This window comes from Limanda limanda, chromosome 2 (assembly GCF_963576545.1).
Source record: "Limanda limanda chromosome 2, fLimLim1.1, whole genome shotgun sequence".
Taxonomy (NCBI): Eukaryota; Metazoa; Chordata; class Actinopteri; order Pleuronectiformes; family Pleuronectidae; genus Limanda; species Limanda limanda.
Genome location: NC_083637.1, coordinates 18,834,137 through 18,862,049, shown reverse-complemented (window position 1 = coordinate 18,862,049; position 27,913 = coordinate 18,834,137). Strand labels below are relative to the sequence as shown.

Here is a 27,913-nt window from a genome sequence, read left to right as displayed (position 1 = left end):
GTTTCTATGGTTCTGTTTGAATCGGAATTTTATATTAATTACTTCACATACAATATGTATTTTTGATCAAAGGTGGCTGTGTGGGCCAGTTTGTAATGGTGGTGGGCATCAAGGTCTAAAATTACAATGATTTGGGCGGAAAGCTTGTGGTATAAGGACTTGTGGGGGGGAAGGGGGTTTCCAACCATGGTGTTGTGGCAGTCTCCTGTAGAAAGCATATTGTAGAATTTGGTGGGTGGATCAACGTCTCCTTTCTCAACGCCCCTGCATCAGGGCAACACCGCCTCCTTCTCTCTGAGGTCAGTGATTCAAGCAGAATTTATCATAAAGCACCAGGACATCAATGTCTTCCAAACAAAATCATTTATTTACACAATCACATTTATCCTCTCCATACATATATAAGATGTGAAAATATCAGAAATTCATATATATTATATATGAAACTAATGTGCAAAATTGTTAATGAATTCACAACTCGTGATTTTAACCCTTCCAGGCTAGAGGAGACACAGACACACAGGCTCACATGATTACATTTTGTGATGTCATGCACCAATAACACATCACTTCCAGTCTTTACAATCTCTGAGATAATACCTGATCTCAGAGGATGCTTTAAACAAAGGCTCCTGAGTAAATTGTTTTGGCTGATAAAGTCACACACAAAACACAGAAGACCGTTTTCCATCAATAACTCAAAACTTAACAAATAGTTGTGGCAGATCCTCTAAAGTCAGAGGGTTATCTTATCATAACTATGTTTTTGGGAAGTTTTCATAATCCTGACATATATATATATAGAACAACACGTTAATCATAAGTCGTATTACTTTACTCACAGCTGTTCCTCTTTCACAAGGAAACGATAAAAAAATACGAATTTAGTGCAAATAGATCAAGATTAGCAAACTTGTGAAATAAACCACATGGAGTGAATGAGGGATTAACATGAAGTCTATCATCCCCCCTCTTTGGCTTGATCTGTGTAATATCCACACGTCTCTGATACTGTCAAACAATAAAGTTGCTCCTTTTCTCTGAATGCCGGACATTGCACATGGTTCTAGCTTCTGCTCTCGGTATTGTGTGGTGCTGGAAAGTTTCTGGAACTTTTCCAAACACTCAACCCAAGAATGGCGTCGGTCAGCTGGCAGTATGTGACAAGCTGTGGGAATAACAAGCAATCTGAACGATAATGCAAAAACAACTCTGACAGTGATGTGCCAGCTGTCATCGTACCAGTCCATCAACAATCCGGATGGATCAATATCTGACAGCAGGCGTGTCTGTATTTCCACATTCTTCTGTGTAAGTGTACGCATGTAAGTGCATGTACAGTAGGTGTGTGTGTGTGTGTGTCTGTGTGTGCATGTGCTAAGGAGACAGTAAAAGGTAGTGTGTCTATGTAAGTTAAACAACTGTTACACTCAACCTCAATCTTTCCAGACTGTCAACAGAGTTTAAAGGATCATGTCACATGATTATATCAACCAATCATCACCAGCCCCGAAATCATCACTGGATGCAAAGCATGTCTTTGCCATAGACTGTGTAGTCCATGGTCTTTGCTTGTGTTTTTCTCTCTGCAGTGTAACTTGCAATATTGCTCTGATTGCATGATTCCAATCTGCATATACTGACTTTCTGTCTTAAAGTACGCACAGTGGTTTCCTCACAAAGGGTAAAAACACTGTTTGAGTGACTGTTGAGTTCAGTCGTAGCCTTCAGCGTGATCACACAGCTGCCACTGACTCCAGTGCAGTAGGTCTTCTGTCTGTCTGTGTGTCAGTAAGTCTTCATACAGCTTGGATGACCACGATTCTCAAGTTTCTGCGCGACCGTCGTGTCAGTTGATGATTCCAGCAAACGTGTTGATTGGTAGATGGAGTCCTTTGCTCATGTATTTGCTCAGTCCGGCGTTTTTGTCCTCTCCCAGCCTGAACTTGGACCTGATGGTTTTCTGGACACAGTATCCGGGATCCAGACACGGGGAGATCGCGATGCTACAAGACAAGCAGGGTCAGAGCAGAGCCATCAGTTTGGGTCAAACAGAAATTTCCAGATTCATGTGTGTTGAAAGGGCCAACTTTCAGATTCGAACGGTATCATAAGCTGCTTGCTTCCAACTTTGTTCTAAGTAATAAAAGAAAGCAATTAAGAAAGAAATGCAAATCAAGCTGAGGCACAAACAAGAGCCCAGAAGTAACCATTTCAAACACAAGCTGCAGGGTTCCACTTTAAAAACCCACCATGGCTGATACCCTTGGTCCTGGAGAGGGCTTCATTAATAGCAGCTCTCTTTGATCTGCTGCTGCTTTGATGGCAATCGTGACTATCAATGATTATTTTTCCAACTAATGAAACACCAACGCTTGAATATGACCTTTATTCAGTGGTGTAATAATAAAGGAAGTGAGCAACAGGACAGCAGAGGGTCGACTCTCTCTTACCTCTGCACGTCTTTGTACGTCCGTTGAGAGTCTCTGTCCAGTGTGATGGTGAAAGATCGACTCTCCAACGAGTGAATCTTGATGTTACTGGCCCGAATCTTTGACTGTGAATTTTTTAGATAATAGTATTAAAGGAGTTATCATCATATGAACTGTTTTCAATCCAACACTAGTCTATCGCCTGGCTTACCACACTGCTGTTTTTAGTTTTGGTTGTAGATTCATTCATCGTCAGAGTCAAACAGTTCAGATCTGTGAGAGAGAGGAAGAGAAAAAAGTGAGCACAGTGGTAGAATATTAAATATTAAAACCTGTGTGTGTTGGGACATGACTGAAATACTGAGTGTGATAAAGATGATGCTGCACCTTCTGCTTCACTAGAGGGAATAGCACTGATCTGAGCTCCTGACGTCCTAACAGAGATTCCTTTGTCAACGTCTCTGCCGCTTAATGTCACCTGGAAACATCCACACACACACAAACACAACATTCCAGTGTCAGTGATTATGCACTCACATGCAGGCGTCCCACACAGAAACAACATTATCTGGAAATGGAAACTTCCCCTTATTGCACAACTATACTGGAAACCCCAGGTTAGGAGGAAATTGTGCACATAAAAAACAAGGCAACACACCTTTTTGTATTTCATGGAGACAACAGCTCCCAAGAACTCCCCCGAGCCCCTCCTCGGTTTATCTGCTGGAGAGACATGCATGTTGTTCAGCTTCATTGTGCACAGAGAGAGGCAGGTGAACATAAGGGTCACTAGTGCACGTAAAAAAACAAATATAAATGGAAATGTTGGAAAAACTAGAATGGCACTCAGTAGAGCTCATACCTCCACCAAGGTCCAATAACCTTTAAATTGACTAGATCCCGATTTTTATTTGGCTCTGCCTCCCATTGCAGAAACAAATATATATATATATATATATATATATATATATATATATCAGTCCCCTAAACATGGCCTTTTCATCAAGATCCATGAACTAGTTTCAGAGAAATCAGTGAAAATATAAAAACAAAGCCCTAATTATCATTTTAAAAGAAAGTAGAAAAAAAAAATCCTGTATTCTCCCCCTGATCTGGATCTGCACCAAATTGAGGGAATGGATCCCGTCCTGACCCAAAAGGTTTTTCACTCCTTTCAGTAGTGTCTGTGTTTTCCTGCAAACTAACAGACAGACTAAACATAACTTCCTTGGTGGAGGTAATAATGTACATGTGCACCCAATTCACCTCGGATTGAGGCCGAGACCTGTCTGAACTCAGGAAACTCCACCTGCAGGTGGGTGAGGAACACGTCTTCAACCGGCTCCCTGGTCATGCCCGTGAACGTGAGCTAAAGGAAATCAAGCAACATGGTAAAAAAACCCGGATATATCTATTTTGACAATTGTGAATAAGGATGAGAGGATACAGAAGTTACCCTCATGTCTAAGAAACAAACATTCTCACATACATTATATCATATTACCTTAACAAAATAGATGTTGAAGTAGACAGGCTGCTGGCCGGAGCGCACGTAGTAGGAAATGACATCAGAGATGAAGGGCTCTTTTGGCCTCCCTGGGTTCGCCTGTTGCTATGGGCGACAGAAGTTGTGTAAAATCAACCTGACCACTCGATGTTTTACCAAGAAAACCTAGGCCACACATGGTTCATATGGACTGAATATAAGAAGTCACTAAAAGGTCACACAGCCTCAGCTCATGCTACAGAGTTTGTAATTTGCCTACATTCAAAAAATAGTCCCATGTGAGTTAAGGATTTAAATTGGAACCTGATGAATAGGTGCAATATGAACTCTCAAATTATAACTATTTGGTTTTGGATTATTTAACCACATTTACTAGTTGAGTATTCAGAGGGAATAAAAGAAGTGAAGTGCTCATCATTCTTGAGAGTAAAACAGCTTTTTTCCCTGAATTTTCATGTGGTGAACTCAACTTCAGCATGAAGCAAATCATTTTTAACCAGTTTTATAGAACTTTTATATCCTGCTTAAGCATACGGACTCTGTGCAGTCGAGTTGTCAGCTCCCTGAAGCTGTGGTGTCATCGACTTTAACAAGACGTCCCGACAGAACAAGATTTCACTTCCTGTGTTTCATTTTACTGGGGCCTAAATGGGGCCTAGTAGATTTGAGCAACATGCCTGTACGACCACAACAAAGCCCACACGCCTGTAGTCATTCTTCTCCCTCAGACACAGAGAAAACAGAGACAGAACATCTGTTTTGACTTGTATCCTACCATTTTAGCCAGTTTGGGGATCATGGAGCCTAAACTCTTGATGTTACAGTTGTACCATGGGTCCACCGTGCTCAGGTAAGAACCGAGAGAGCAGGGATTCCCCAGGAAGGGACCGATGGAGTGGTTTTCCTACAAAAAGGAACATGAAAGTGGGACAGAGACAACACCAAATGTGAAAAAAATACATCAGTGAAGGGAGAAGTTGGAAGGTTTTCTACTTTAGTTGTATTGTAATACATTTATTAAACCTACTGAAAATACCCTGATATTTTTAGACTCTGAGGTGACTTTTATTTTTTGCATCATCTGTTATTTCCATCCCATTTCCATTTTTGGAATGTAATGACTTTATAACTGTACATTTCTCTGCAGCATTACGACACGATGCAGATTTTTTCTGTTTAAATCCTCTTTCTCTCTCAACGTCGGTCCCGCAGACACTTTCACACAATGCTGGTGGCCGGCGGTGTGTTGACAAGAGGAAGTTGTCGTACCTTGACAGAGGAGATGTGAGTCGGAGTCTTGCAAACAGGGATGTAGTAAAACTGGAGGTTGACTTTCATTGTGAGAAAAAGCCGGCGCGCTTCCCTTTTCCTGCAAACGCAAACCAGTGATTTGTGAGAAGCGTCACGTGCGTACACGCTTCACAGAGCAATTTGATGTCCCAGCAAAAGGGTTTTTCCAACATATGACATTTGATTTAGAAGAAGTACTGTTTAGGATCCCAGTCCAGACACAGAGAAAAAGTAGTGATTACATAGTTTTCCACTTACAATAGAATATATAAGGAAACACAAGTTTAATTTAACATTTGATGTGAACATGCCCTGTTTAGCCTCTGATTGCTATGACAACATAACGGGTTATTGGTTAAGTTTTCCCCCTCCCTCCTTTAATTGAAAACTGTTTGGCAGTTTTTGTAATACAGTACAGTGTAAAAGAGGATAATTATTAGTTTGGGGTAAAAAAAGAATGGAGTTCTTATACAGCTCTGTCAGGTCCATCTCAAGTCCCTAAGCAACGCCTCAGCCTCCAGCTGCTGCCAAAGAGGTTCAAACGTTCTGTTTTAACATCTGATGAAATGACGAGTCCCTCACCTGAAGACATAGTAGGCCTTGGCCAGTCGGCCCAGTACTCTGTCATCTCCCATGGCGACTAGTCTGGCAGTTAAGTGTCTCTGCTGCTTGGTGGAGGGGCTCTGCATCGCCGAGCTCCCCGCCCGCCTCTGTAGAGTCACCCCTGTTCTTCCTCCCCTCCCTCCTCCATCTATACTGGCGAGCTCCTCCAGCGTGTCCTGCATCAGCACCATACTGTCCTTGATTGTAGGTTTCATCTTGAAGGCCTTGCGGCGTGACAGCCGTCCTGACTCTTGCTCACTGGGAGAAGGAAGAAGGTTTGTTGTCAAGTCCTGATCATTTTTAAAATGATGTAAACCACAGACACCAAATGATTAGTTTCACTAAGTTGTGCAAATGACTTGTAAAGGAAAAAATATATTTGTGAAGATTACATACTTAAATTCAAGATGTATTCAAGATAAATTAAAGGGCACTTTCACATCTAGCTCGTTGGTGCAGACATTCTGACTTTTCCTTGTTTTGTCTGAACCAAAATAATAATGGTAAACGGTGCCTCGGGTCACAGTCCGACCTACTCTGGATTAAACTGAATCACTGTCATACAAACTTTTTTGAATGGTTTGGACCAATTGCAGGAGGTTGAGAAAGCATTAAACAATAGAGGAGGACGTTCATCTGGTTTATTCAACTAAATGTTACCGGAGTACTGCACCTGGAGTTAATGAGGCTGGTAGTAAAACCATAATGATATTACTGGGACAATGGAGTCAACAAAAAAATATATAGGTGTTACCTTTTGCATTGTTCCCCTGATGCACTCAGGCTGGCAGTGTCCATAGATGATGTCGGCGAGGGGTCCGAGCCGGGGGGCAGGTCTCTCTCGATGCCGCTGTCATTGGACAGGATGGAGAAACGAGTCACGTCCGATGTCATCAGGTCGCTTAGCGCCTCCCCCAGGTCAAAGTCCTCCTGCTCCTGGCTGAGGGAGAACTGCTCCAAGGAGGAGCTGGATCGAAACCACTTGCCCAGCTCTCGCCCTGTCGACATATTTAACATCCATCATTCACATGTAAGTCAGAGATTTACACCAGCTTTGTTCAAACAAAGCTGTCATATCTCATCTACCAATGCTGACTTCCTGTGCAGATGTAAAGCTCATCATAAACAGACCACAGCCGTGAGTATTCTGCTGTGTGCACGTATTCTGTTGTGTAGCTGCATGGTTTTCACATAAGCTGCTTTCAGACATACACTGAAATCCAGAGAACCTCCAGACATAGGAGGGGCTGTGTGTGAGAACGCAAATGTCCGAGTGGGAGCCTCCTGACTTTCTCTGACCTAGTAAAAAGGTCTGCAAAAAGTCGAAAGGAATGGATGTGAGAACACAGCAGGAGAAACCCCGGAGGATTCGCCAGGAACGAGTGGATGTGTTGATGACGCTTCGAACACGCGACAGGCGCAAAAATTAAAAACACAAAAAGAAAACAAATATCTAAGATCGAAGATGTCTAGAGAGCTTTTAGTGAAAAGAGACGGTTTTGATCTGGAGATTTCTGTGTTGTGAAAACATCTGAGTTGAGAATCTCAGGCTGCGCTATTCACGTGTGAAAGTCAAACTCTGGAGAGGCCATTCTGCAGACATCCTCAGGGGTTGGTGTCTGACATCCACGCTCTTCCTCTGGGAAAACTGTTCGTTAACAGAGAGGGAAACTGTCTGTGTCGGGGAGAAGACTTCATCACGGCCTCCATCTGAGGAACCACAGTCCTGCCTTGTGATCCCCGAAAAGTTAATGCAGCACTTTAAAGAATCCAAAGGCATATATCGCTGTCCTGTATTTACTGTAAACAAAGTGTGCTATTATGACCACGGCAAAGACATAATTCAGGACTGGACGTGTAGTCCTTCATTCAGAGAAATAGCTGTCGGTGCTTTCCCATTAACAGCTCTACCGCACATCTTATGCTGTGAAAACAAACAACGTATTGTCATGGCCACAGTCAGTGTCACGGCGATTCAACCGAAATCTCTCAGTTCTGCTTTGAGGAAGCTCCGAAAGTTTCACACTGTATCCAACTGCTTGTCACTTCATTTGGTTCGTTTTAAAGATATTATTTCAGTTGCTGAGTCTGTTTGGCTGACTTGCAGTTACAACTTCCTCTAGACCCCCCCCCCCGGCCACTCACAGATATCCAGTTCCTCCGTCCACAGGTGGAAGCTCATCTCTGGGTTAGGAAGAGGGCAGTCACACAGCGAATCTCCGGGCAATGGTTCTGCACACACACACACACAAACAGAGAGAGAGGAAGAGACCCAAACTGTCACAATGATACTCAAAACAAAACAACCCCCCCCCCCCTCACAACTTCCTCCATGTCAACACTCCTGTCCATCCCTCGGTGGTCTCCCTGCTGAGATGAGGGGCTGGGGGGGATCAGGTTCACCGGATGGGATGCCGACATGATGACAGTGAGGAAAAGAGTGGATGTCATGAAAATAGATATCCGGAAAATTTATAAAAAGAAACTACAGACGAGTGACTTGATTGTGTCATGAGGAGGAAATCAGCCGACAGAAGCAGAATCACACCTCCGACCTCAGCAGCAGCTGCGTGTGAAGCTCTTGTAAACAGAAAGAATGAGTGTTTGGACTTTGCTGACATTGGGGACTGTCAGTTGGCGATTTGTTCATTTTTACCAGGGGGGGATGTTCACCCATATTTAATACTGTATGCATCAGACTGTGTTCATGAAGGCAGGCTCTTATCGTGTCTTATCACCTCTTGGAAGTTTTACCACACAAACATCACATGGATGGTTTTTCACCAAACACGATGTGAATATTACGTGTACGTTTATTAAGATTATAAACTTACTTAAACTTAACCTAAGGGCCACAGTCATATGTAAGGGAACGATGATCCCCCGCCAAGGCAGATAACACATCATCTCTTGCTGAATGTGGGCAGTGTCAGCTGTGACGCACATGGAGATCTGTTGTGTGGTCTGTGGTCGGTTTGGGGTTGTGGTCTCTGGACGGGCGGTCTCCCGGCGCACTGACAGCCACGCAGCCTCGAACTAGGGCAGTTTATTAAGTTCATGTCCCACGCAGCTAATATCAGGGGCTCACTATTAAAACTACAGCCAATGCCAACCAAGCGGGCTCAACCACACAAAGGATGCTATTGGTTGAGTCTGTGCCGTTGATCGACAAAGTTCGACAAAGTCACTCGCAGTTTTTCTTCGCCAAAGGAAGCAAAGGTTGGATTCGCCCCTTCGCTCGTAAAGAATGGAGGTGAATGGGAGGCCTTGGTTTTGCCACTTCAATAATGGCACGTGTGGCCGTGCCCATCTGTCGAGGACGGGAGAGAGAGAGAGCGCTGTCTTCCTGTTCTATTGGACTCCATTATGTGTGTGCCCTTTGTTCTGACCTCCTCCTGTTTATTTAAAGGGGACATATTATGCCCATTTTACCACAGTTGATATGGTTCCTTGGAGTCTTAATGAAATGTCTTTAACATATTTTGGTCAAAATACCCCATCCGTTACCTTTGTAGAAATATGGAGACGAAGATACAATCTTGCAACCATATCGTTTTGACCAAAGTCGAAGCCTGCCTGGGAGGCTGGAGAAGCTGGTTTCCAAAGGGTCACAACAGCTTCCCCAGCCTCGCTCGCTGTGATGAGGGAGGCGTCAGTGTGCCTCCCTCGTCACAGGCCATGTATGCGACTCCCATTTGGCCTGTGACGAGGGAGGCACACGGAAGCTCATTCGCAGTCACTCAAGCATGACGTTGCTGACATGGAGAAACCATAACAAATCGAAGGAGTTGTTTTTTTCCAGAGTTTTTGGGATGGTAGACATGCCAGATACCCAAATAAACGTGTAGAAGCACTACAAAAGTGGAATTTTCATAATTTGTCCACTTGAATGTAAAAATAAACTGTGAGAAACATTAACTAGGACTTTAACCTGCACAGACAACGCAGTTCACTCTCATAGGTGATGAGGGTGGATGGCAGAATTCATTACCGGGTTCTTAAGGGGGATTGGTTTATTGTCTTTTTGGTTTAAAGGGGACGGCATCCCCCCTCATCCTACTAATTACAGTCAGTGTTGGGAAGGATACTTTGAAAACGTATTCCGTTACAGAATACAGAATACATGCACAAAAATGTAATCTGTAACGTATTCCATTACATTAACTTATCTGAGTAACGTATTCTGAATACTTGGAATACTTCCGGTTTGTATTGCATTTTTTAAGTGTATGATTGCGGCGTTTTTATAGTCAGGGGAGCAGCAGCAGTTTAAACTCTCTCTCCACCGATGCTGCGGGCCGCTGGATGTCCGGCTCCCATCCACTCCCACCTTTGTGCCGGTCCCACCAGAGGCTGAAGGACCCCCCCCTGTGCCAAGGCTGCCTCGCGCCGTGCTACGATCGTTTCGGCGTCGAGTCTATTTTAGTTTGAGCTTGACGCGAGCGTATCGCTCCAGGAAACACACTGAAAAATGATTTTAAACGATATTGATGACATATTTTATATGATTTATAAGCATGCATCCCATAGTTTGTATTCCCCTTCTGTTGTCCTGGAGTTTTAAATTTACCAATTTGACCGATCACATTATTAAATGCCCCCCTCTGCCCCTCCATACAGACACACAAGCAGTCATAAAGATAAAAAGAGAGGGGGGGGGGCGTAGAATACGTAATTTACCCTCCACACCCGACATTGAATGGAGCAAACAGCGGAGAAGTTCTTGAAGATGGATGACATTAAATTGGGACGCTGTTGCAGTTAATGTTGGAGCAAGAAGTGACTATATGCTTTTATACTACTGGGTCAACGGGTGATATTATTTTAGCGTCGCTTCAGCGTCCGGTGTGAACCCGGCGTGCCTCGCTGGCCTCCTGCAGAGCCATGACAGCAGAGCTCTGGGAGCGCAGGTCGGTCTTCTCTCATCAGGCGCAGGAAGGGCAGCTTGCGGATCAGCAGCTCCGTAGATTTCTGGTAGCGACGGAACTCTCTCAGAGCCTCGGTCCCGAGCCGGTCGCGGTGAGGCTTCTTCACGCCGCCGGGGTCCCGGGCGCTCATACGGCAGCCCTGGTCTCCAGCTGCTTCCTGGGGGCTTTGCCTCCGGTGGATTTACGAGACAGTGATTAAACTCGTGAAACAGAGAAGTACCGTCATGTAATCCACTGATTTCAACAATGTAACTGTATTCTGAATACCATCTATTTAATTTGTAACTGTAACGGAATACAGTTACTCATAATTTGTATTCTAAATACGTAACGCCGTTACATGTATTCCGTTACTCCCCAACACTGATTACAGTATAGAAGCAGCTAAGGTGAATTGACTAAGAGCCCTAGAAAATGTTCAGACACAGTACTCAGGAGATGTGCGGAGGTCTTAGTTAACAAAATTAGAGTGACAAGGTAATTTGCCATCTATGATCATTTCACCCCTATTAATTTGGACAAATTTCACCAACCCAAATGACTTCCGAACTTAAACTACACAGGCAATCAAGAGGCCTGTAAGAAAGTCACTGCACGGTGACATCCTCAGCTTGTCTGCTGTCGTTTCTCATTTTCTACTTGACCCCGGTCTGTCCCATAACCTGCAGTGACTGTGGTTCTTTTGGTCCCCCCCACTCCCCCTCCCCCTTCCCTTCATTGATGCCTAGCTGGTGTCTTGACAGTGCAGCTCTCTGCCCCAAAGAAACTTGTGCCGTTCGTGTCTTTTTCCTCTCCGGAGAGCTGGTACCTGAGGCTGTGTGGGTGAGGATCTCGTTGTACAGCTCCAGGAGACGGCCTCTCAGCGCTCCCTTCTCCCCTTTGCCACCATCCTCCGCGCTCTGCTCTAGAGTCGCCAGCGTTTCCTGAAAGTACGGCTCAATGTCTTGGCCCATGTCCTGTCCGAAAAACACACAAACACACGCGGGTTGAAAACACACACACACACACACACACACACACACACAGGAAGCAAACTACATGCAGAGCAAGTATTAATAGCAAGGAGGTGAAGGGCCACTTGCATGTGCGTACGTCTGCTCTTTGTGTGTGTGTCCTGCTGAGGTGTTACTTTAGGGCGCGTGCCAAGAGACAAGTTCAGCAGACAACAGACCTGCGCTCAGGATGTTTCATGTACCAAGTAACTGCGGGGAAAACTATTTTTAATCCGAAACATGCTCCATATGTGGGGAGGTTTGTGCACATGATTTCTCTACACAGACGTCATTCACTTCCAAACTGAATTGCAACAGTCAGCATCGGTACTTGGGAATTCACATGGGAAAAGATAGAAAGAAAATAAAAAATCGATTCGATCAGAAATCAGTGAAAGGGCCGAAGAGAATCAGCATGAAGTGATACTTTGTGAAACACTAAATCAAGCGGATTTCCTATGAAGCTCTTCGGATCCTGATGACTCTGCTTTTCTTGATGATGATTAGAATTCCTTACTCTTGATATTTAACAAGTACACAGCACAACAAATCCCCACCGACAAAAAGAGAAAGAAAATAAATCCTTTGATAAGTAGACAAAAACAAAATTCTTCACAATTAAACCAATAATGAATAAAGCTCATGCCACCTTAATTAAACCGACAATCCTAATATAGACAGAGTAAACTGGACTAATCGCTGCTTCAGGATTACTCATCCCAGTCCTTATCCTTAAAGTCAAAACACTTTAAGAAAAGTCTCCAGCGCTCGTAGAGTTTTACCAACCTTACATGGAAGAGAAAAACTTTCAGCCATGTGATGAGGAGGTGGAGAGCCTTGACATTACATTGCGTATGTTAGGGGACCATTTTGCATTCGTGACATGTTGGAAATGTTAAAGACAAGGCTATTGAAATATCACAACTCGCTACATGTTAAGGTTTTCGAAAAAAAATGGTCAGGAAACCTTATTTGAGCAAACAACTCACGTTTGAAACGATTCAGCAGCAGCAGAACACAGTTGAGAGTTTGACAAGGCCGTCCCTATGTGCAGCACTTTCACTAGCACATCACTCACACACTTGCAGCACAGCCTTTAGGGGAAATCTGAGGTTCAGCGTCTTGCCCGGGGACAACTAGACGCTCAGTATAGAGGAGTCGAATGAACCACAGACCTTCTGGTAAGTGGATGACCTGCTCGCCCTCCTTAACCACAGCTGCAGGTGGATGCTGGCGTGGAGCAGGGTCTGCGATACGGATGCAGAGCAGCAGAGGCATTGACAAGGTAGAGATGGGAAATCTTTGCAGCTTAAATAGACGGCCAACTTAGAGAGTGAGCATGTCACCTGATTAAAGCCGTGCAATGCATCCACAGACCAATGAGAGTCTGGTACTTCACCCAGAGTCGATCTGATGGCAGTTACTTTTAGGATATTGAGTTCTTCCTCCACTTGTATCTACATTCACAATCCACAAACCCTGAACTTCTCAGAGAAAACCTGCTGTCAAATGATCTGAACCAGACTGACAAACACCACACACTGCCGTGACCATGAAGATAAGAGGAATGAGAAGAGAAGGCGATAACTGAGCACCGTTGACAAAAGCAAATTCTTGTAGAGGTTTACTGACCTTCAGGGCCTGAGCCAGTTTCGGCCCGTGGCACCCTTCGGGGCCCAAAGCAGCCTGGAGGGAGTGTTGGACCACGCCGCGCATGAGATCTACAGGACTGATAAATCCACCTGAGGCGGACGCAGACGCCTCAATGTCCTCCAGCAGGACTTGTCCCAGGGAACCAGAGAAGACGTCTGGGTCGGCCAAAACAAAAACTCTGCAGGGATTTACACGACAGACTTTAGGGTTTGGCAGAGAAGGCAGTTACACTACAAGCAGGAGAATCCATCTGTTGTTGCCGCACCCACAGATATACATTATTCATCAGCGACTCACCTCTCCTGAATGGGATGGTGCTCGTTTTTAAGCCCCTGCTCGGCTGTGACCATCCTCTGGTACATCAGACCTGTGGATTAAACCCGTATTTAATAACAACATGTGTGCAAATCATCAAACAGATTAGCCATCACATTTAAGCAGCTATGTTGGCATTTCTAATTTTGCCTCTTGGTGCAGGACCCTGGAGGGCAGATTTAGGAGCTGCTCACCTGCTGTAACTATGTTGATAATAATGGCAAAACATGTTGGTTATTCTCTGTATAGTATGATGATCAGTACCTGGAGTGGAGCGTTCAGTTTTTATTTGCCTCGTGTAGCTGAGGCCTACGGAGCAGTAAGGGTGAGGGTACGTCATGAGTCTCTTGCAAAAGTCGTAAACCCGTTTGTAGAGCTCATCAGGAATGTAGGCTGTCTGAAATATGAAACACACACACACACACAAAGTTGATTAAATATGAAGAAAAACAATGCAGAGTTTTAAATGCCATAATTAATCTGCGCACTTCCTTGTTCACATCTGTTCCTGGAAAAAAGAGGCTGAGCATAAGAAAAACATGAGAAGAGGAAGAATTTTCTTTTCCATCTCCTCCATTTTGCATTTTATGAATAAAGTTGAAAGGTCAGAGCACATTCTAGAAACATTTCAGTCTGGTATGTTTCCAGATTCACGTAACAAGGCAGCGTGGCTCTGTCAGTCACGTTAACCACCGATATTCAGTCCAATAGTCAGTGAGGTACTCAGAATGAATCAAAGAAGTGGGGCCAGTAACATAACAGAGCGAGATCAGTTCAGTGTGGCTTGTAGAACCGTGTTTAGTAAAAATCCTTTAGTGTGAATTCAATTTATTGTGTTACAAAAGTATGAACGAGCTTGGGAAGCTTCAACAACGAATACTGTACCTGGACGATGGCATACATGAGAGTGTGGAGCAGAGGGATGATGCATTTGCGAGAATCCCATCGTTCGGCCTGCAGAGAAACACACACACACTGTGTGAGGGCTCGACTCGACAGAAGACAGAACGGAAACTCTGCGATCATTGTAAAATAAATAACAAATAAAAAATGATTCCGGTACATTCCAATAAAACTCACAAATTCCAGATTTTTCAGTGTGAATTAAAAAAGTTAAAAGAACAAGCAAAATACGATCTGAGACATCTTTTAAGCCTATAGGGGATTCATCAAAAACAGAATACCTTTTCCAATTCCTTAATGAGCACCCACACCAGAGACAAGCTGTTGGCAGGATTGTTTTGAACCTTCTTATGAAGCGTCCACCTCAGCATGCCTGTACACACACAGTTAATCACACAACTCCATTAACACACGTCAGAGTTCCACGGCAATAAACATCACCTCGTTAAATGTGTCACATTTTCCTCCGTGACACTGCTCATCCACAATATGTCTGATGACTCACAACTGGACAGCCCTCAGACTGCTGACACACATACATATTTCAGCAGGCAAGTTTCACATGTAAAACCATAAAATAAAAGATCATGAAGATGCTGTTAACACGTTGTTAAATCTATTTACCGTATATATATCTAGATCTAGATATAGATATATAAGACCCAGTGATGTAACCACACAACTTTTTTTTCTAGGATTTCTTATAATCATAAGTGGGAAGCAAAGTCTTTGTCAAGGAGGTAATTTGTTATTGATCCAGGATTTTGGGGATTTTGTATTTCACATTTTTAGATTGTTTTTCAACATTTTACTTAATTTCTCAAAAAACAATTGTTCTTGATGAATACAAAATCTGGCATATTTAACTGACTAATATTTTGTGTGTGTGCAATTTGTGTTTTACCGATTCGAATAAAGATCTGGATCTAGTGATTTTTAAATTAGGTTTCATACGGGACTCTTGGGGGCGTCAGCAGATGTATAAACTCTACTGAGAACCATATAGTATCTAAACAGTGTGGGATACAAGAAGAGATGATAATGTACCTTTGTTGAAACAGTCTATTGGCGGCTGATTGTCTGTCTCCCTGGGCAGCAAAGCCTGGATGCTGCGGTACAACTCCGCCTCTGAAACTGTCGGGGAGCAGCCGGCTGGAAATAGAGTTTTTGAGAAGTGAGAAGGCTGCGATCCAAGTTCACACAGAATCAAGTCTTATTTTCTGAAAGGAACACAGACCAGCCCCGAAAAAGTATGGTGCATTTTACTTGTGTGACAGTAGAAATATATTCTATGCGATGAGATGTCACCACATGCCTGTAAGTGTGGGTGGTGCATGTACCTGTTGGCTCCATGCTGCTCGTTGACCTATCCCACTGGGCCTTGTTGGCCATGTCTCACATGCATAGTGGGTCAACCAGCTGTCATCAGGAAGAAGACACAGAGAGAGGAAGTGCATAAGGTCACAGGTTGAGTTGCTTTACAGCCCCTGTGTGTTGCTGTCTTATGATGGTAGACAGCAAACGGGGGGGAATGCAATGAGGGTTAATTCTCTCACCGCTGTGTCTCAGTGGAATGTCAAACAGAAAGAAGCTATTTACAAAAGCGCAACGACCACAACAGTGTTCGCATTTGTTTCTGTGGGTTTCGCTTTTGTAATAGACAGCTCTATGTATCCTTCATGTCTGAGTAGTTACAGCTGGATGATTAAAGTACAAGATAATGGTCTTTACACACAAATGTGTCAGGAATATTAATGCAGCACATATAAAAACAACCAAAGTTGACCAAAGTGCTGTAGAATAACAGGAATTAAGGACACTCAAAAGTCTATAGGACACGTAAGAGTCTTCAGTCTGGTCTCAAACATGGCAACAGAAGGGTAGCACTTGATGGTAAACAGTTTTTAAGCTTTGGTGCAGCTACAGCGATTGCACGGTCATCCTTATGCCTCACCCTTGATCGGAAGTGGAAAGAGTTTAGAGATTTGTATTAAGTGCATTGCACATATATACAAATATAAGAACATTAAACCCAATCCTACACTTAACCGGAAACAAATGCAGGGATGCAAGTGCAGGTGAGATGCTGTCTCCTTCTTGGTACCAGTTATCAGTCTAGTGGCTGCATATATATAGATGTATATACAGTATACACCTGCTCACACATCCTGGTGGTTAACATTTGACACAGGGTGAAGTGTTAACTGACCCTCCTCAACAGTGTTAAAGAACTGTTCCTAAGAATAACAACTCCTTTGACGCTCAAGCCACTTCCTTTAACCCCGGGTGAGTCACCTGTCACACCTCCACGACACAGACCAACAGGAAATTCAGCCAAATTAGATTCCTCTTAGACGCTTTGTGTTGAAGTCAAACATATAGATAATGTGAGATTATCAAAATCTCAACACATTCTTATCTCTATACCTCAACATCCGTTTCTCGTAAATACAGAGAGAGGTCGACTTATTTTCAATCTTCCTTCTTTTTTGTAAAAAAACTCTCAAAGAACTGGAACATAAATCTCACTTATTTGAATGCTTCTGCACAAATAAAGAACCACTGAGTCACGGAAAGAAGCCACAAACTAATGTTGTCACTATAAAACAAGTTTGTTAACTTCTTAGCCACCACACAAAATGACTAAGAATAGCACTCAGGGCAGCGTATACCTCCGCCAAGGCTCCTTAAATTCAATCAAACTCACACACTCATAGATATTAGTTCCCATAATGTATCAAGATGCATGAATTATCAACCAGGGATCCAACCCGAGCCAGACCCGCACCAACATTGTCTGGGTTCTTCCCTGACCCATACAGCATCCTTCCACCAAGTTAGGTAGAAATACAACAAATGGACAAACAAACAGACCGGGGTGAAAACATAACCTCCTTGGTAATAAAACTACTAAACCCATCCTGATCAATTTCCGACTGGTTTCACTAGTCAAAGTGTCAGAGGTGTCAAGTAGAGATAGTGGCAAATAAACTCACCCTGTTCCATGCAGACACCGAGCAAACAGTGCTGCAGCTCTCTGTGCTGGAATTAACAAGTGTGTTACAGAGAGAGGGGGTGGGAGGCGAGAGGGCGAGAGAGAGAGAGAGAGAGAGAGAGAGAGAGAGAGAGAGAGAGAGAGAGAGAGAGAGAGAGAGAGAGAGAGAGAGAGAGAGAGAGTGAGAGAGACAGAGAGAGAGAGTGTCAGAGCCGCAGGCAAGTGAGGACAGCGGTGCATTGCTGACTGTATGAGTGTGTACGAGTGGAGTAGTGACGGGGATAAGCATTTCATGTGTGTGTGTGTGTGTGTGTCAGCAGCGTTGAAGGGGGAGGTGCTGAGAAGAGAGAGGGAGTTCTTGTGTAGAGGTGTTGGAGTTTGGGTCATAATCTGTGTGAGTTATGTTTAATTGGTTGGAGGCTGTATGTGTTTGATATTGTTTTCTATTTTTGGTTTTCTGACTCACTTCTCTTTCCTCAACCTTTCCTCATGTTATTTTGCTCTATTTCGGGTCAGTTTCTCCCTCTAATGTTTTCTCTCACACACACACACACACACAGATACACACGGACACACACACACACGGATACACACGGACACACGGACACAAACACACACACACACACACACACACACACACACACTGCATTGGAGGTCATTCCACAGGTCGTGCGTGTACAATGAAAGGATCTAGTGTGATGGATTTAGTCCTGATCCCTCTAAGAAAAGCAGCACTTTCAAACACAGCGAGTTGACAGCGCTGCCTCAGCAGCTGAACGTGGCCTTTCTATCAACAGACGTTTCCGGTTGTCTCTGGCGCCGTCACCACGTCTAAGACTGCTACTTTTTTTCTCGTCCATTGTGTTTCTCTTCCAAACAAACAGAAAGAGACACACAAGTAAACTAGTCTGTGTAGATATAAAAAACCACTGGCACACGCATGCAAAACACATTCATGTAAAAGGGAAGCACTGACTCACAGATGAGATGCACTGAGCTGCACTGGGTTTACTCTCCTTCCATAAACTATAATGTAGAGCTGGAGCTGACAAATACAAACCACTTCCCTTCTGTCTGAATGAGTGGGTAGATGACACTATATTTAGACAGAGAGAGAGAGAGAGAGAGAGAGAGAGAGAGAGAGAGAGAGAGAGAGAGAGAGAGAGAGAGAGAGAGAGAGAGAGAGAAATGCTGAAACAGTGAGTGAAGAACGGAGGGACAAAGTTTTTTTTTAAAAGAGTCGAAATGAATACAAGTGATTCACAACCTCTCTAAATAAACTTTGAAAAAAAACATAGTCTGCACAAAAATGATCCAACAAAAGAAACAAAAACCTCAGTAGAGCACTTCTCTCCACCAAGGCCCAACAGCTCACTTATGAAAACACACTTTTGCTATTAGATCCAGAATAGAAGATTATTAGAAATCCATGAGTTATCCTCTGAGTAATCACGGAAAATGTTGAAAAGTTAAAAGTTGATCATCTAGAAGGTGAAAAAAAACTCCAAGATCTGCACCAAATTTGAATGGGTTCTTTCATGACCCGTTCCACATCCTTCCTCTTTTTTTTCGCGATAATACATCCTGTAGTTTTTGCATGATCTTGCTTACAAACCAGAAAATATGGAGAGTTAAAAACAGGTCAAAAAATCATCATCACAGCTTTCTTGTTGTATGTCAAACGTAAATCAAATGAAATGTTAAAATATGATGTCTTATTATGGTAGGACCATGGCTCTAACTGGAGCATTAGATGTTATTTATTTGTTATCTTTCACTATCACTATCTGAACTTGGCCCTAGCAAAGACCATTTTCTCTATGCTTTTCCTTGTTTGTGATATTCTATGCAACCAACTGCAAAGACAATCTGCTTTCTGTTAACACCAGCATGCACATGAGTATAAACAGTATATAGATCTTATATATTTATATTTATCTTGATCTAGGTGCCATGTTGTTTGTACATCCGGCTTAAAACAAAGACCTGTTTGAATGGACGTATCCCTCGACTGTCACATGGCCGTTCATTTGGATATGAAAAGTTTGATACAGACCAGGAACGCATTATTTGCAAACCGGTCCGAACAACAGAATTATAACACAACTAACCTCTGTTACCACTGTCCTAAAATAAAATGACACTGGATGAGAGCCAACAAAGTACAATCAAGAGCTCAAAACAAACCTCAGACTCAGGCTACATCAGCACTCCTTTTCCTTTTCCTTTGAAAACACAGCAGCTCTGCTATGGATACACCTGCTGACCACACTACTCTGGAGTTTTGGAGCCACTAAAACAGGTTTGTGGACACTGCTTGCCATTTTTTTGTATGAAAACTCCAGGGCTGAGTTTAAATCTGGACGGGCAGATTTGAAATGTTTGGAAATGATGATGTTGCCACTCGCAGGTCGCAACCAAACTTTTTTTTTAGTTGGCCCAGCATTTGGCAAAGAGTCCCGAAGATGACTTCACTGTTGCAACTTTCATCTGCAAAGACAAAGCCTCAATTTTGGTCAATAAAAAATGTACTAACACGGTGTTGCAAACGCTGGACTACATTGACAAACGCTGCTCTGCATGTGACCAATTGTAATCTAATTCGTGACCTCGGTTATGTGCAAGACATTCCTTGATCTGTGCCCAATGTTTCTTCTGCTGAAACCACCAGCAGAACCAATCACATGGGTCAGAAAAGTGCTTTTAAGTAGGTGCCAGAGCCACATGCCAGTAAAAGAAGAAAAAAAACCCCCTCTATGACGGTAAAGATTCCAATTACTGTGATTCAGTTACTCGTTCGGACTATGTGCACCTTCCACATGCTGATCGCCGTAGTCAGCCCACGCAGCACACAATGCAGCCGCACAAAAAAACAACAGGAGTGCTCGTTTCCGCTCCGGCACACTGCAGACATCTCCGAAAACAGGAAGAGATGTGTGGAAGTGTGTTTATAGAGACGCAGAGAGGTGGTGCTTTGGTGCTGAGGCGGAGGTGGGCTTCTATGTATATTTGCTTTGCAAGTGGAAATCCCCAACCTATGATAGCACAGGATCGCTTGACACGAATGGGTGTCAAAAAGTCACATGATCTCACTTATGAACCTGGACAATGTGGATGAGGAAGGAAAACACCTGCATAGTTGGTTGTCTGTGGCGAGCAAGTAATACCTGAAAAACGAGTGGAGATGATGACACTTTAATTACCTGATGAGTGCAGTGTGTTTATAAGACTGATTGAAAATTGAAAACCATATGGAGAGAGAGTGAAAAATGAACAGCTGCTACCGCCGCCTCTCCCCGGAGCCCTGCAGGAAGAACCAGGATTCACATTTGAGCTATAAAACTGTCCGACAGCACGTCAACATTCAAAAGGGCCGGGTTGTTGCATCCTGAAACAACACAACAATGGTAAGACAACTAGATGCTGCGAGGAACACACACGTAGACGTTGTAGAGAAACCCCCGAAACAGAAAGACAACATCTAATTTAGCGGGAGACATTAATCAAAGTGAGTTCCTGAATCAACAAGTTGGACAATATGAGGAAGTCCTCTTGGACCGGTGAATGAAGTGTGTGTGTGATCTTGTACAGCTATCTTTGTGAGGACCAGTTTGAGGGGTTAAGACTTGGTTTAAGGTTTAGAATTAGGTTTTGGTTAGGTTAAGGATTAGTCATTTAATTTGGATGGTTAGGGTAAGGGTAAGGGACTAGTCCTCACTAAGATAGAAGTACAAGCATGTGTCATTTAAGGTCATTAGGACTTGTCTTCCTTATGGGGACTGAAAAAAGTCCCCATAACGTATCATTCAATTATCAGGTGAAGAAATGTTTTAAGGTAAGTCAAGGTTAAACTGATGTTAAGTTTAAGTGTAGGTGAAGTTGAGGGACAGGGCTCAGCAAGTAGTGATAATAAGTAAAGTTGGTGTAAGTCTGCAGGAAATCAATGTAATGTCCCCTTAAGCCATGGAGACCTGACAGTGCGTGTGTGTGTGTGTAAGTCCACATAAATGTCCAAATCGGCAACACACAGGTGAATAGGTAACAAAAACAAAACATAAAGAATGTTTTCCAATGGGGAAGCTGGTGTAAATACAACTTTTTTCGCACAGCTCTGAATAGACAAGGTGAAGATTTACGCCTGCAGGGTTAATGTGCAGGTCAGAGGAAAACAGATAGGAAGAGCTCTAAAGGGGGTTTACACACCGTCCTTCACAGGAAGGTGTGTGAGCGTGTGTGTGAGCGTGGTACGGTCACTCCTGTGGTCTATGATGCTGACAACTGGGTCAACTGGTCTGTTGGGGACCGGATATTTAGGTGAAATTTGGCAATATGTGTCTCTCAGGGACTTTTGTACTAATAATTTGTCAAACCACAAATTTAAATGTTAATACTCACTAGGGTTGCTGACATTGCCAAAGGAGTTACGCTGTGTGTTTTCATACAACATAACTTGCTCACCATCAAGTTATGTTGCAACCTTCCATTTGTTGTATTGTCATCGTATTTATTGGTAATATTTGCCACGTTCTTTAAATAAAAACGGCAGTTTATAAAATACTAGTTAGTAATACTTGCGCTTAATATATAAACTGAAAGTGTCTACTCCATAAAGTGTATATAAAGATGGACAGCGCCCCAAAAGTGAAGCCAAAATCGTCTCTGGTGGCTGGCTTCAGTATAAGGTCATAAAACTGACTACTCCGAGTTAGCTGCTGGGACATGGATCAAACTAAAAAAGTCAAAGTATGTCACAAAAACATTTTCTCAAATGTTGTGTCTGTCATGTTAGGTAGTTGTTATCACACTGATATCTGTTCAAGTGTTCTTTTTCATGGTGAGCTTGGTTCTAGTTATTTATTTGAAGCTATGAAGATGGGGTTAAAAGTCATGACTGGCCTGCTGAGATTGACTTGCAATTGGCTGAGCGTGTGTATACGGGTTAGGGAGATTTCCGTTGGTGAAAAAAAAAGCGATAAGATTCATATTTTATGCATGAAATACTTTTAAATCCATTCTTTTCCGAGGATAAAAAAAAAACTGAACAAAGACAGCACTGTAACCATAGGCACAGCTGTGGTCTGAGGCAGAAGGCCTGTGGATAAGAGCTGTAGGGTTTATGAATGATTTAGGTTCTCAAACGAATTAATGAATAACAAGCTTTTTCTGTCATATTGAAGGTACATTAACAGCTGTTTAATGGTCCACTGCAGTTGTGACTTCCGCATTCAACTCGTGAAGAAAACTCAAGACAGAAGCTGTGGATTTTTCTTTGCTTCACACACCTTGTTTACTAAACTGTAATCTCCAGATTCATTCCTTATATTAGTCATGAAATCATCAAGGTACAGCTGGCTCCTGGTTTTATCCTTAAAATATCCATTCCTTAAAATAGATGGGATGAGCTTCTGCTTTGGAGGCATCCCTGATATTTGTGTACTAGCTAAATCAAGTGCAATGCGTCTCAGGCTTTCTTAATATTGAATCCACCTACTGACAAACACAAACTTTAACTGACCCTCTGTGTCTGGGAACACACACTGAAGCACATGATGTAGTATATGTATGAGACGTTTTCCAACCAAATATTTTGGATATTCTGCAAATGACGTGTGTTGGGGAAAAAAAACATTGATTCCAGAGACGACTTTGCGCAAGCACATGCACACACACACAAAAAGCGTTTCCATTTGTTTTCATATTCCTCACAGGACAAACAAACGGGCGGCGTCTCACACTGAAGAGCGTCTGCGGCTGTCTGCACTTTGGAGCTGTGGTGTGTGGACATCTAATGGGTGTTTTGCAAAACTTTTGGAAAGGGTTGTCATTTAAAAAGTTGGATCATGTTTTCCAGGAACATGAAAAAGTTGCGTGGGCTGAAACAAAGCAGAACTTCAGCCTGAATGTACCTCTGAACCTTTTGAATGACAAATATATCTTTATATATATATATATATATCAAAATGACTCACCTTCTTAAAGGCCAGGGTGGCAGCTTAAATTGGATGCTTGAGCTGTATAACAGTAAATGTTCTGTACTTATATTGCGCTTTTCTAGTGTTGATGACCACTCAAAGTGCTTTACAGCACAGTTTTGCCATTCATCTATTCGCACACAAACACAAACACATTCATACATTGAATATACAAGCAGTAATTTCTCAATTATTCATACACTGCTTTCATGGCCATCAAGGGCAATTGGGGGTTCAGTATCTTGCCCAAGGATGTTTTTTCTCATGTGAGATGGAAGAGCCAGGGATCAAACTACTGACCTTCTGGTTAGTGAAGGACCCGCTTTACCTCCTGAGCCACTGTAAAACCTAAAGATATAACACATTTAACACATAAGACTGAGAAACATTTCTCTGCTATTTGGCTTAAATGATTAATTGATGACTGGAATGGCTGCAGATCAGTTCTGTGGCGTGACTTTAATAACTTCCAGCTTTTTATGAAATTGTGTGGAAAGGTGGAGCATGATCCAAGGAGGAAACCATAAAAATTGGGACTGGAGACAGGATTTTATTTCACTTTTCTTCAATGATAAGCCAATAATAGCCATTTTCAGACATGAACTACAGACATGAAGAAATGTCTTCAACACGCCTCCTCCTTAGCTGTGAATTTTCGGGAAATGTTCCTGCTGTGTTCTCACATGGGCTTGTTCAGTCCGGACAAGAAATGTTCCAGAAAACGTCCAGAGCAACCAACTTGGAAACTCGCATCGTCACATACAGCCTCCTCCTGACTTCAGTGCATGTCTGAAAGCAGTCAATGCGTTGTTTCCAAAGGCACTGAGTGATAAGGAGTGCATTGTGAAAGTTGTCTGCGGTTTGTGCCCGACAGTAAACATTGGTAAAGGCTTCATGTCAACTGAATGAACCAGGTCATCTGACTGGGCTGAAATTAGTCTTGAGTGAACGCAGCCTGTACAGACATTGTGGCGTCTGTTTGATGTGACTGCAAACGGATGTCAAACTACCCTACATTATCTCTAACAGCCCAAAGGGAAGACGAAGACTACAGACAGGTTCATTGATGTGTCTTCCCTGCAGCAGAGGGGGACCTCAATGACGTCTCCTTATGTTGGGAGTACAACCAAGAGCATGTCACAGGTCAGCCCCGTGTGCTTTCAAGTCGTATAAACCTCGATAGAGGTTGCTGTTCAAGCTGGTAAGCCAGACCAGCTTCTGAATAGTAACTACACACACTACACAGAATGCCTCTGCTGACCTTTAGCCAAAGGGCTTCTCCACATGCATTCCAGCCAGAGCCAGAACACTTCCTGGTCGCACACAAGTGTCGGTGTCACTGCCCCTTGGACTGATTAGGAATAGACCAGAGATTATTTTTGTGTAAGATGCCTCAGAGGAAAAAAGACTGGCTCCAAACGTTGTTCTCAAGTGTCTGACATCTTACAGAGAGGTCAAAGTGATGACACATGAAGTTGACCCTCGGGGGAGAGGAATGCCCAGTCCATCCATCAGCTCATTGACCTAATGGCCCACTAAGATGTGTCCACAGTGTTTGCTGCTGCTGCAGGACTGCTACTGCCAGTTTGACTTTGATAATGGCCATCGATAACAACAATAATCATCATCATCATCATCATCATCATCATCATCATCATCATCATCATCATCATCATCATCATCATCATCATCATCATCATCATCATCATCACTACGTTGACATGGACACAATAATCTGATATTTACCTGTATATGCCAATCATCTGAATAGACACTGCCATGTAAACATGTCTTACCTTAGTAAGAATAAGGTCATACTCAGAATAAGCAATAATGGGCCTGAGACAAGTGGAGTATTGTGACCTTTGTCACATTATGTAGACATGTATATATCTTGTTCTCATGACAACATCCTATAATTGGAGGCCACACTGACATGTGGCAGTTACCAGCTGCTTGACCACACAGGCCCTTGGGTGTAAAAGACATGAAAAAGAAAAAAAAGAAAAGAGTTGTGGCTTTTGCAAGATTAGAAATAAAACACCCCAAAGTATACTGCACAATACCAACTTAGATTGGTATCGTGCAGTATTTCAGGTTGGGATTTAAAAAAAAGTGTAATACTGAATAAGGTGAATAGTTATAACAGTATTCACCGATGAGTTGTTCCACTTCACTGTCCCCTAGTGTTTGAGCAAACAATACTATTTCACGGTCTTAACCTTACTATGTTAAGTGCTTTGGGATAACGTGTGTTGAGATTTGGTGCTATACCATTAAAGTAGAATTGAAATTGAATTGTAAAATGCAGTCACTCAAAGAATTCATATTTACAATTGAAGATAACGTTTGTTGGTCAGTCACAAATGTTTGTATTTTGTAATCTGGATAATTGGACAAATTTATAACTAGTCTTGTGTCAGTTATTTTATCTAGGCCTCAAATATTGTTTCAGTCTGTCCCCGTAATCTGTGGTCATTCAATCCTTTGGTACGACAATCACAGTGTCTCTCTGGCAAGGCTCAACCGTGTTCAATGCATGGAAGCTGAATTGAAATGCACACACTCCAGTCCCCTAAACAAGCCCATTTCTTTAATTAAGATACATTTATTATTCTTTGGGAAATTGGTGAAAATGTATCTCTACAATGTTACATAAAGTTAATGGGTTAAATTGAATGGGTTCTTTCTTGGCTCATGTCTCATCCTTCTGCCAAATTTTGTAGAAATGTGTTTAGTAGTTGTGGTAAAATCCTGCTGACAATCAAACTAATCCGAATGACACTCAGTGGAGCACATACTGCCACCAGGGCCCAACAGGCTCCTTAAACTCTATACAAGCTGTAGCAAATTTCGCACACTCATTGATACCACTTCCTTAAATACGGTTGTTTTTTAATCAAGATCCATGAATAATTCTCTCTGAAAATGTTGCTTATGTAAAGCAATAAACTGGATCCACCCAGGAGGTGGAGCTGTACCAAAACTCAACATGTTCCTCTCTTATACCCTTACCACATCCTTCCACCAATATCTGATGTAATCTGATCTTTTTGCCCATTTTTTGGAATCGTGCTAACAAACACACAAACACGCAAAACACAATTTGCTGAGGTAAAAAACAAATGGACAGAGATGACCACATATCCCCCTTTACCCCCGTGCCATGTGTGACTCATTTTCCTCACCATGTGTTGAATCATGATCGAGCCATTTCGACTCTCTCATATTTTTTTTCATTTATTTTCCTCCAGGAGCACGTTCAAGACTCAAAATTGTATTTAAACCACTATGTCACTCTTTCTCATGTCTGCCTGCAGAGCCTCACCCAGGGTTTGACATCACTGGCCTAATTTTGATCAAGACTGGAGTTTTTAACTGGGAGCTGTGGGCAGCAGTGATGGGTGTTGCTATGTTCTAACTTGGTCAGACTTTGAGATTAACAAGACCTGGAAAGAAATGTTAACGCCAAGGACGGTATTGTCATGCTTCATGCTATTAGTGATTACTTTCACAGGGGCCAGCATAGACGTGTACAGTATCATTCACTGGAGCCACCCTGCACACCCCCTTAACCCAGGAAGCTGGGATGTAAAACAAGGAAGCAGGAGGAAATGCAGCTGTGCTTTGAGACTCCCAGCAGACACAACAGAGAGCCAAGGCTTCAATCACACCAGCCACTGTTATCAAACCCATGCTATTATCTCAGGAGGGGGGGGGGGGGAACACAGGCCTCCGTCCCTCCTGTCTTCTAGTGTCATAGGGCATGAAGGGTGTTTTTTTTTATAGAGCCTGACTCATGTGAAACCAAAACAGAGGAGGAGGAGGAGGAGGAGGAGGGAGGTTTAGATCATCTACTGTATGTTAGTCAGATCACAACAACAGCTCAGCAGTGCAAGACTTTAAAAAATAATCAGGATGTATTTATAACTCAATTATAAACTGTACTTAGAATTAAATCTACACCATGAGCAGGTTGAAACACACTTCACCTTCTGCATTGTCAGCCCGCTGCGATCAGAAAGAAGTAAACTTCACCGGCTCCGCGTGTCGAGCACACAACTCACCACAAGTTCAAGGTTTGAAAAGGATGAAGGAGTTGAGTTGGAACTTACCTGAATCCACATGTTCACACAGCTGCCTCCGGCGGATCCACTTGTTGCTTTTCTCTGCTCCGCTCCGCTGGCGGACGGCTTCCAGGACACGCCCACTGCGGCTGCCAGCCAATGAGGTGTCACACAGCGCTGGAAACCAATCAGCGCGCCTAACCATACATTCTGTGTAGAACACCAGTTTCAGGATAGAGAGAGATGGAGAGGTGGA

The 27,913-nt window shown here is 43.0% G+C and overlaps 1 protein-coding gene across 1 annotated transcript; it reads right to left on the bottom strand.

The window, feature by feature from the left end:
- Positions 1 to 384: 384 nt before the first annotated feature.
- LOC133023781 (phosphoinositide 3-kinase regulatory subunit 6) lies at positions 385 to 27,749 on the bottom strand. Its single transcript, XM_061090856.1, has 21 exons — positions 27,706 to 27,749; positions 15,964 to 16,042; positions 15,671 to 15,775; positions 14,905 to 14,996; positions 14,606 to 14,674; positions 13,985 to 14,117; positions 13,703 to 13,772; positions 13,385 to 13,583; positions 11,569 to 11,716; positions 7,978 to 8,064; positions 6,587 to 6,830; positions 5,812 to 6,090; positions 5,209 to 5,308; positions 4,715 to 4,843; positions 3,937 to 4,044; positions 3,699 to 3,801; positions 3,091 to 3,152; positions 2,820 to 2,910; positions 2,644 to 2,705; positions 2,454 to 2,557; positions 385 to 2,006 (listed from the first exon to the last, which is right to left on the bottom strand). The coding sequence occupies exons 2-21, from the start codon at positions 16,013 to 16,015 to the stop codon at positions 1,850 to 1,852; spliced, it is 2,394 nt and encodes a 797-aa protein (XP_060946839.1). The 5' UTR covers positions 16,016 to 16,042; positions 27,706 to 27,749; the 3' UTR covers positions 385 to 1,849.
- Between the last annotated feature and the right edge of the window lie 164 nt (positions 27,750 to 27,913).

Bases quoted from the DNA above. Each gene is read 5' to 3' on its own strand.
- LOC133023781 (XM_061090856.1), bottom strand. From the start codon at position 16,015: ATGGCCAACAAGGCCCAGTGGGATAGGTCAACGAGCAGCATGGAGCCA. The intron at 14,675-14,904 runs GTATTCTGTTTT...GTTTCTCTGCAG, and splicing joins TCATTAAGGAATTGGAAAAG to GCCGAACGATGGGATTCTCG. The intron at 5,309-5,811 runs GTGAGGGACTCG...TTGCGTTTGCAG, and splicing joins AAGGCCTACTATGTCTTCAG to GAAAAGGGAAGCGCGCCGGC.